Genomic DNA, 10,098 nt, shown 5'->3' with positions numbered 1-10,098 from the left:
GATCTGTGTGTGCGCGCACGTCTGTGTGCTCGTGTGTGTGTGTACATGTGTGTGTGTGTGTTTGTGTGTGTGTGTGCGTGTGTGTGTGCATGTGTGTGTTTGTGTGTGTGTCTGTTTGCATCTGAGCTCCTAGAGTGTGTGGCTCTCTTTTATTTTCAAGTTTGTGTGTCTGGGTCATAATTATTAAATTATCTAAAAAACAGAAGAAACTAAATGCACATTCACTTTATTCCAGGCAACATTACAGTATTTCATGAATTGTACAACAAGTCTGGGTTATTACAGTAACACCCTTGGTTATTACAGTAACAAGACTGGGTTATTGCAGTAAAGATCCTGGGTTATTACAGTAACAAGCCTGGGTTATTACAGTAACAAGACTGGGTTATTACAGTAACATGCCCTGGTTATTACAGTAACAAGACTGGGTTATTACATTAACAAGCCTGGGATATTACAATTCCAAGCTTTGGCTCCATGGCTATTACAGTAACAAGCCTGGGTTATTTCAGTAACACGCCTGGGATATTACAGTAACAAGCCTGGGCTATTACAGTAACAAGCCTTGGATATTACAGTAACAAGCCTGGGCTATTACAGTAACAAGCCTTGGATATTACAGTAACAAGCCTGGGCTATTACAGTAACAAGGCTGGGTCATTGCAGAAACCATCACATGTGCAAATACATTCACATCAAAAACAGATCATACTGCTGTCTAATAGGCACCATACTGTATGTGTCTGATGATAATACAGACAGCTATCAAATCAATGAGGCCTAATATTACCCAGAGCACACAACACATACAGGTACTTAGGCTAACTAGCTGAACATTTGGCATTTGGTATTGATCAGGCTCCCCATTAGCCGCTGCAAAAGCATCAGCCACTCTTTCTGGGGCCCATATGAAACATGACATAATACATAGTACAGAACAGTATTCCCTCCTGAAACATTCTCTGTGCAACGCAGTGTGAGGGTTTGACCACTAGGCTGTGCATTGGAGAAACTCAAGATGATACTGTACCTCTCAGGCTGTTTGGGTGAGACCTGCTACTCCTTTGCAGTGGTGTGTGTGTGTGTTCAGTGTGTGTTCAGTGTGTGTTCAGTGTGGCCTGGGGACAGGGTGTTGCAGGGTCATGTGTTCAGCTCCAGTGAAGGGCAGTCTGTGTGTACAGTAGTGATGCACCACCTCTGGTATACTGTTGAACACACAGCTACTCTGGTCCAGAGTATAACCCAGACCCTTACTGCCCTTAGTCTGGGCCACGATGATATGGACACAACACTGACTGGTCCTGAGAGAGAGAGAGAGAGAGAGAGAGAGAGAGAGAGAGAGACCATATTACTTCAGTAACAGGGGAAGATGCGGAGCTATAGCTACATAACTAGAGGATACAGTCTGGATGTTTGTACTGTAGCAAAGGGTTAGGGGCTTAGTTATTCCAACACATGCTGCTCACCCTCCTTGTCTGTGGTGTGTAAAGTGGTTAATCATGAGTGCTCACTGAAGAGTGAGAAGTGTAACACACAGAAACACACTAACTTGAGCGCGATAGAGTATTTGCTGGTCCCTGATTCGCTGTCTCTAACCAGGAAGCTGGCATCCCTGCAGCGCTGGAGCTGAGCCTCTGCCTGCTGGCGACTCACACTGCCATGGTACCAGCTAGAGGAGGGGGAGAGGGGAGAAGAGAGGGATGAGGTGAAAGAGAGGGAGAAACAAACATACATACAATGTTTAGAGCTTCAGAGCAGTAGAATGGATGGGGATGAATGTCATATTGTAAACCTGCTCATCAAACATCTCATTCCAAAATCATGGGCATTAATATGGAGTTGGTCCCCCCTTTGCTGCTTTAACAGCCTCTACTCTTCTGGGAAGCTTCCCACTAGATGTTGGGACATTGCTGTGAGGACTTGCTTCCATTCAGACACAAGGCCATTAGTGAGGTCGGGCACTGATGTTGGGCAATTAGGCCTGGCTTGCAGTTGCTGTTCTAATTCATCCCAAAGGTGTTACAGGGGGTTGGATTCAGGGCTCTGTGCAGGCCAGTCAAGTTCTTCCACACGGATCTCGACAAACCATTTCTGCATGGACTTCGCATTGTGCACAGGGGCATTGTCATGCTGAAACAGGAAAGGGCCTTCCCCAAACTGTTGCCACAAAGTTGGAAGCACAGAATCGCCTAGAATGTCATTGTATACTGTAGTGTTAAGATTTCCCTTCACTGGAACTAAAGGGGCCTAGCCGGAACCATGAAAAACAGTCCCAGAACATTATTCCTCCAACACCAAACCTTATAGTTGGCACTATGCATTTGGGCAGGTAGCGTTCTCCTGGCATCCGCCAAACCAAGATTTGTCCGTTGGACTGACAGATGGTGAAGCGTGATTCATTACTACAGAGAACACGTTTCCACTGCTCCAGAGTCCACAAACTGTTCTTGTGCTGATGTTGCTTCCACAGGCAGTTTGGAACTCAGTAGTGAGTGTTGCAACCGAGGACAGGCGATTTTTAGGCGTTACGCACTACATCACTTCAGCTTGTATGGACTACCACTTCACGGCTGAGCCGTTTTTGCTCCTAGACGGTTCCACTTCATAATAACAGCACTTACAGTTGACCGGGGCAGCTGTAGCAGGGTAGAAAATTGACGAACTGACTTGTTGGAAAGGTGGCATCCTATGACTAGCCGGTTACCACCTGGTTACTCAACCCTGCACCTTAGAGGCTGCTGCCCTATGTACATACTGTAGACATGGAATCACTGGTCACTTTAATAATGTTGACATACTGCTTTACTCATCACATATGTATATACTGTATTCTATTGTATTTTAGTCAATGCCACTCTGACATTGCTCGTCCTAATATTTATATATTTATTAATTCCATTCTTTACTTTTAGATTTGTGTGTATTGTTGTGAATTGTTAGATACTACTGCACTACTGGAGCTAGGAACACAAGCATTTCACTACACCTGCAATAACATCTGCTAAATATGTGTATGTGACCAATAGCATTTGATTTGATGACAATGCCACATTGAAAGTAACTGAGTCAGCCATTCTACTGCCAGTGTTTGTCTATATGGAGATTGCATGGCTTTGTGCTCAAATGTATACAGCTGACAGCAACAGGTGTGGCTGAAATAGCCGAATCCACTAATTTAAATGGGTGTCCACATACTGCTGTATATATAGTGTATCTCAATCCCCCCCCATCCAGCCTCTCCCTTATCCCTCTCCTCTTCCCGTACCTCTGTTTCTCCAGGGGCAGGGTGGGGTCCACTTTGGCTGTCTCTGCGTTGGGTGTGGAGGTGGTGGAGGGAGGAGAAGAGGATGGGGAAAGTTTGGGAGTGGGAAAAGAGTGAGAGGTGGGAGAGGGGGGAGAGGAATGAGAGTGAGGTGAGGGAGGAGAGAGATTGAGAATGGGGGGAGTAGGGGAGGAGGGAGAGGGGACGAGGACTTTCTTGTTCCAGGTCTTCTGTCTGAGGGTCTGCTGATGACTGAGAGTCTGCTGTCTGATGGGTGGAGGAGGTTCCTCTTTAGGAGGCAAACTGCTCATTCCCTTCTTAAACTGGGCTGGAGAGAGAGAGAGAGAGAGAGAGAGAGAGAGAGAGAGAGAGAGAGAGAGAGAGAGAGAAAGAGAGACAGAGAGAGAGAGAGAACTGTGTATGTTTGTGTATAGTTGTTGTATCCAATGTTCCCTCTCCTTCCCTCCCTCTATCTCCCTCCTTCCCCGCCTTTACCTCCCTCCTTCCCTCCCTTTACCTCCCTCCCTCCTTCCCTCCCTCTATCTCCATCCTTCCCTGCCTTTACCTCCCTCCTTCCCTCCTTTTACCTCCCTCCTTCCCACCCTTTACCTCCCTACTTCCCACCCTCTACCTCCCTACTTCCCAACCTTGACCTCCTTCCTTCCCACCCTCTACCTCCCTACTTCCCACCCTCTACCTCCCTACTTCCCACCCTTTACCTCCCTACTTCCCACCCTTTATCTCCCTCCTTCCCTCCCTTTACCTCCCTCCTTCCCACCCTTTACCTCCCTCCTTCCCTCCCTTTACCTCCCTCCTTCCCTCCCTTTACCTCCCTCCTTCCCACCCTTTACCTCCCTCCTTCCCACCCTTTACCTCCCTCCTTCCCTCCCTTTACCTCCCTCCTTCCCTCCCTTTACCTCCCTCCTTCCCTCCCTTTACCTCCCTCCTTCCCTCCCTTTACCGCCCTCCTTCCGTCCCTCTACCTCCCTCCTTCCCTCCCTTTACCTCCCTCCTTCCCTCCCTTTACCTCCCTCCCTCTGGAAAACATATATCTACCTGTCAGTGCTCTGACGATGTCCTCCTTCCTCCACTCCCAGGGTAGTTCATACTCTCCAGGGGGGCGAGGGTCTGACTCCGGCCGTGTCACAGGGATCCACACCCCTCCTGCCTCCCCATCTGTCTCCAGCAGCCCCTCGTAGGGAGTGTCGTAGATGTGGGGGGGTGCGGGCTTACCCCCTTCTCCATCTCCCTTGGGAAGCAGCACACACACCTTCAGCAGGTCCTTGGAGCCCCGCCTACGAATACCTACAAAGTCATTAGAACAATAACATGGTCATTATTTGGTAGGCCTGTTTGACCCATGTGGATATCAAACCCTCAACTCTGCCATTCCAACATTACTGCTAAAGTGACATGATTGTGATCCATTGTTCAGTTGTAGACTGTTAGAAAAACCTATGCCATCTAGAACCTAAAAGGGTTATTCGGGTGTCCCCATATGAAAACCTTTAGAAGAACCCTTTTTGGTTCCAGGTAGAACATTTTACACAGAGGGTTCTACATGGAACCCAAAATAGTACTGCCTGGATCAAGAAGTGTTCTACCTGGAACCAATGGGGACAGCCTATGGGGACAGCAGAAGACACCTTTTGGAACCCCTATTTCTAAGAGTATAACACATAGCTTAGTAGCTTGTGATGTGGTCAGACATGTCTGTGGAGGCCGTCAGGTAGTCTGTGTGTCTGGGCTATTGTGTGACTAAACAATGGAGCTACGTGAAGAAAGGTCAACACAGAGCCTGAATGGTTGACAGAACGGACCTCTTCCTGAATTCTGGGAAGTGATTGGGTGAGACCAGGAGGAGGGGGATGGGAGGTGGGGGTCTTTTGGTTCTTTTCACACAAAAGTAAAGTAAAATGGAAGGGGTGGGGGGGAAGAAACTGGAGGTAACTTCCTTTCCAGAGAATGGGGTAAAGGAAACAGAGGCAGGAGACAGGAAATCCAAGAGGAAGCTGCACCCACTGTCGCAGCACAACACCATTCCCATAGCAACCGCCAGTAGGGAGGAAGTCAGGGGAGAGAGAGCGGAGGGTCTCGTTCTAGTCCGATCCTTTAAAAACCTTTTATCAGCAGCAGTCTACAACCTTGATTCTGGAGAGCTGCAGGGAGTGCAGGCTTTTGTTCCAGCCCAGCACTAACTCCAGCCCTGATTCGTTGATTAACTAAGCCAGTGTGTATCAGTGTGGAACAAAAGCTTGGACTCCCTGTAGCTCTCCAGGACAAGATCTGACCCCTGACCTTACTGACCTGTGATGATAACCTGGGCGTCATAGGGCTCCATGTATCCATCGTTCTCTCCCTCCCTCTCCGCCTCCCTCTGCTCCCTCGTCTTCTCTGCATCAAACGGGTCAGCATAGTCCTCCAGAATAATCAGCTACACAGCGGGAGAGAAGTTGTTAAATGCTCTACCTAACCTTCACAGTACTATACTGTAGGTCTTCTGCCAGAGTAACTGCAATAACCTATGAAATTAACCTGTAACAGTCTAGTTGGTATGGAGACGTCCCCTTGACGAACTGGGAATGTTTCTTGGGGAATCTCCCCTGCTCTGTGCTCTGTGTGTCTTCCTTCCCATGGCTCTGTGTGTTGAGTGTTTACGTGTCTGTCTGACTGCCTGTATGATCTTCATCAAAGAGGCGCCACAGTGATCTGAGCTGCTTGTGGGAGAGCTACAGTCACCACAGTGTTAGGTGATGCCTCAAACATAGCCTTCACTAGAGGAAGAAATATAGGAGGAGAAAGAGGTATCGTGTGTGTGTGTGTGTGTGTGTGTGTGTGTGTGTGTGTGTGTGTGTGTGTGTGTGTGTGTGTGTGTGTGTGTGTGTGTGTGTGTGTGTGTGTGTGTGTGTGTGTGTGTGTGTGTGTGTGTGTGTGTGTCTGTGTGTGAGGGTGACAGCAGTTAGGGAACAGGAGGGGAAGGGACACAGGAAGACAGACTGGGGAAAGAGGTTCGGTCTCATTGTGTGTTTTTTGTACGGCTGGTCCCGAGCGCTGTGGCATGAATGCAGCGGGTTATAAAAGCACAGTGCATTGTGTGGTGAGGAAAGAGAGACAGGAGGGGGAGGGAGAGGTAGAGACAAAGGCTGAGGTGGGAGAGAGAGACTGATCACAACTCTCTGAGCTACAGTTCTTTCTTTATATCAGTGCACACATATATGTATGGAAGCTCATTCCCGCCACCCAATAAAAAAAAAAATCTGACTATGAGTTAGTAAGTCATTAGAATGTGATACTAAGTCATAATTATGAGATAGTAAGTCGTTATTATGAGACAGTATGTCATAATCATGAGATAGTAAGTAATAATATTGCGATACTAAGTCAGAATTTTGAGATAGTAAGTCATTATTAGGAGATACTAAGTCAGAATTCTGAGATAGTAAGTCATTATTAGGAGATACTAAGTCAGAATTCTGAGATAGTAAGTCATTATTAGGAGATACTAAGTCAGAATTCTGAGATAGTAAGTCATTATTAGGAGATACTAAGTCAGAATTCTGAGATAGTAAGTCATTATTAAGAGATACTAAGTCAGAATTCTGAGATAGTAAGTCATTATTAGGAGATACGTTTAGGTGATCTGTATTACATGAATCACAGATTTTGTGTGTGTGTGTGTCTGTGTGTGTGTGTGAGAGAGAGAGAGAGAGAGAGAGAGAGAGAGAGAGAGAGAGGGGGAGAGAGAGAGGGAGAGAGAGAGAGAGAGAGAGAGAGTGAGTTTGTGGTGATATTGTTCCAAATTAATGGACTGAAGAGTTTTGTTTTTGTGAGTTGGTGCCTGTTTAATTCAATTAATGAATTACTAATATATAGCCATTGATTCTTGAAGAATGTAACTTAGAAATTCCTCCTGAGCAACCCCATTAGAACCAAAAATATAAACTTGTGTTACTCCATTGTTTGTAAACAATGTAATTGTAAACAAACACTGTACAGGTTCACAACACAGATGGTCAGTTCTTGCATCCATACAGATGTAGGATCTTAATTTGGTCAATTTTGTTGCTTTGAATTTTCCTGCACAGCAGGAATGGCAAACTTGTAGTCTATTTGAGGATTAAAAAGGCTTCTAAAGTTTGTAATTTCCGCTTTAAAATATCAGACTTGATTTGCCATAATGAAAAATGTATCAACCCCTACAAAAAATGGCCATGAATTATAATCCACATAATAATTCACATTTCCTGTTGCTGCAGGATTCTATTCCTGCTGTAGCATACAGGATCAAATGAAGATCCTACATCTGTTTGTGAGAGTCCTTGCATCTATGTATTTAAGAGTGGTTACATTTCTCCTGCCCCATTCCTCAGCTGTTTACCAATTAAGTGGCGGGGGAGCGGTTTTGTTATTGTTTGAATCACAGATTTCCCTTTTAAAAGGGGTCGTGACCTGCAGGACTATTCAATGTCCATGATCCAGACTTATTATCTCATAATTAGAACGTACATATCTCATAATAATGAATGACTACCTCATAATTATGACGTAGTATCTCATTATTCGGATTTACTATCTCATAATTATGACTTATGTTACGTATGTAAGGGATAATCGACGTGGGGCTATGCGTTGTATGGAAAATAATGAACAACGTGGCAAGTGTGTTCCACGACGCACTTGCGTTCCACAACGGAGTTACATTATTTTCCAGAGAACGTATAGAGCCCCGAGTTGATTATCCCTTTCATACCATGGCTATAATTTAATACATTTACTGCTAGAAATGTGTTCAATTGATACCATTCCCATCATAGCCATTATGAAAATGTAAATCAACAATGCCAATAATGTTTTCAATTCGACTTTTGCTTTCAGAAGCAGCTCAAACATCGTCAACATGAGTTATACCATGGCTTTGTCGAATACATGTTTCTGATTGGCTTGAAGGGCATTCTAGGGCGTGCATTATTTCCTTTTATAAACCTGTTGGTTCGAGTCCCGAATGCTGATTGGCTGAAAACCGTAGTATATCAGACCATACTACAGTTCACCATGGTATATTGGCCATACACCACATGCTATTACGTAATTATGACTTACTATCTCATAACTTCGGTGGCGGGAACGAGCTTCCATATGCTTCCATACACATATGACAATAAACAACAAGATCAAATGTAAATTACAGTAAGTCTAATAACACTGTAGAGCTAATTATAGCATTATAGCATATATTGTTACTACTAAATGCCTTTTTCATTTTTGTTTGTTCAATCTAAGACTGTTGACAAAGATGTCAGTACCAAATCTGCGCCACTCACCATCGTTGTTTTGATGTCCAACTTCCCCCTCTCGTTTTCGGATCCCACCTGTTCACCTGTACCGCTATGTTTGGGACCCTTGTCCTGTTTGTCCACTTTGATCATCCTGCTGATGCACGCATGCGCCAAACTGGATGTCCTGGTGGGACGATGCTCCTCAGATGCCCCCACCTCGAGCTTGGAATTCTTCCTACTCTTCCCAGGGATGAGACTGTCCCAGATCTTACCGTCCTTAAACGAGTTCCCGGCAGTACCCGAGCCGTTCCGACCCAGTTCGATGGCCGAGTTTTTCCGGTTTCTTCCGGTCAGTATAGAGCCCATCCCTCCAGCACTTTCCTTGACCCGGTTCCCCTTCAGACTGGTCCCCGGTGTTAACCCGTGTCTGGTTCGGGGTTGAGTGCCGGACTCCGAGGCAGAGCGGACCCGTTCGGTCCCGTTCTTCAGATTGATGGCGGAACTAAACCATTTTGCCATTGCTGGTTACGATCAGTGGCAGTTTTTTGGTTTCTAGCTTTGGCTCAAAACACACTCACTTAGGCCTACTTAGTCTTAATGTTTATTAATCATCCGCAATCGAGTCACAGAGAATAGTTGGTTAGCCTACATAAAACTTTCCAAGCACATTCATCCACAAACACATAGGCCTACGTTTACGCGCCGCGCGCCTGATATCTTATCTGAATTACCCCCTTTGTGATGTTAATGTATTTCAAAAAATGATTACAAATGATTTCTACCCCATAAATTCAGTAGTAAATGTTCTCATATAATTTAAAGTCCAAACTTCACCCCATTTGTCGCTTGACCCACTTCGCTTTGTCGTTCCACAGTGCGTAAAGTTACCTCTCCTTTCATCAACTTGTAACGCCTGTAATATCTATTTCTGACCGTCGCTAGCGCTTTATCTCGAAGCTATCCCCGCAGTTTGAAGAGTAGTCTTTGGAGAGCGTAGAATCGGAAGAACTGGAAGTTTTTCTTCGCACTCACTAATGATGATCCCATTCCCGGAGCTACTGGTGTATGGAGCGGGCTGTCAAAGCTGAGTGCTGGAGAGAGAAGTGCGTGTGTGAGAGAAAGAGTTTGGTGGAGTTGGGAAATGGGTGTGGTGGTGGACTAGCCTACAACAGAATGGTCAAAGAACGCCTATAGTAGGCTATTATTCACTAACAGGGAGGAGACAGGGCAGCTTTGGCAACGCATTTCTCAATTGATGATTAAAAAAAGTTGTCATCACAGCCGTATTACAACATAGTCAATATTTATTAGTCAACATAGTCAATATTAACCTACATTGTTTGAAATTGGTGTGTGCAACACAATAGGCTGCAATTAAAAATGTCATCCAAAAATATGAACACTGCTTGAATTCACAGGTTTTGGCACCACAATGAGTGAGAACAAATATGTTTTCAAAATAAGAAAATATGTCATTTGTGTTGAGAATTTTCTATAGGGAAAAGAGTCGAATGGCTATTTCAGTGGTTGATTCAAATTAGTAGAATAAACTGTCCCCTA

General features: G+C 45.2%; 1 protein-coding gene across 1 annotated transcript; it reads right to left on the bottom strand.

Moving 5' to 3' along the window:
- Positions 1 to 209: 209 nt before the first annotated feature.
- On the bottom strand, positions 210 to 9,696 carry LOC135521769 (SH2 domain-containing adapter protein E-like). Its single transcript, XM_064947487.1, has 6 exons — positions 8,584 to 9,696; positions 5,570 to 5,696; positions 4,319 to 4,567; positions 3,266 to 3,590; positions 1,550 to 1,669; positions 210 to 1,301 (listed from the first exon to the last, which is right to left on the bottom strand). Exons 1-6 carry the CDS (start codon positions 9,055 to 9,057, stop codon positions 1,109 to 1,111), a joined length of 1,488 nt encoding a protein of 495 aa, XP_064803559.1. The 5' UTR covers positions 9,058 to 9,696; the 3' UTR covers positions 210 to 1,108.
- Between the last annotated feature and the right edge of the window lie 402 nt (positions 9,697 to 10,098).

The sequence above is a fragment of the Oncorhynchus masou genome, chromosome 30 (assembly GCF_036934945.1).
Source record: "Oncorhynchus masou masou isolate Uvic2021 chromosome 30, UVic_Omas_1.1, whole genome shotgun sequence".
Lineage (NCBI taxonomy): Eukaryota > Metazoa > Chordata > Actinopteri > Salmoniformes > Salmonidae > Oncorhynchus > Oncorhynchus masou.
The sequence above is the reverse complement of the archived record's forward strand: the minus strand, read 5'-3'. Positions and strand labels throughout refer to the sequence as shown.

Coding starts and splice junctions, on each gene's coding strand:
- LOC135521769 (XM_064947487.1), bottom strand. CDS start 9,057: ATGGCAAAATGGTTTAGTTCCGCCATCAATCTGAAGAACGGGACCGAA. Junction 4,568..5,569: donor CGCCCAGGTTATCATCACAG/GTCAGTAAGGTC, acceptor ATGACTTTGTAG/GTATTCGTAGGCGGGGCTCC. Junction 1,670..3,265: donor CTGCCCCTGGAGAAACAGAG/GTACGGGAAGAG, acceptor CCCCTCCTCTAG/CTGGTACCATGGCAGTGTGA.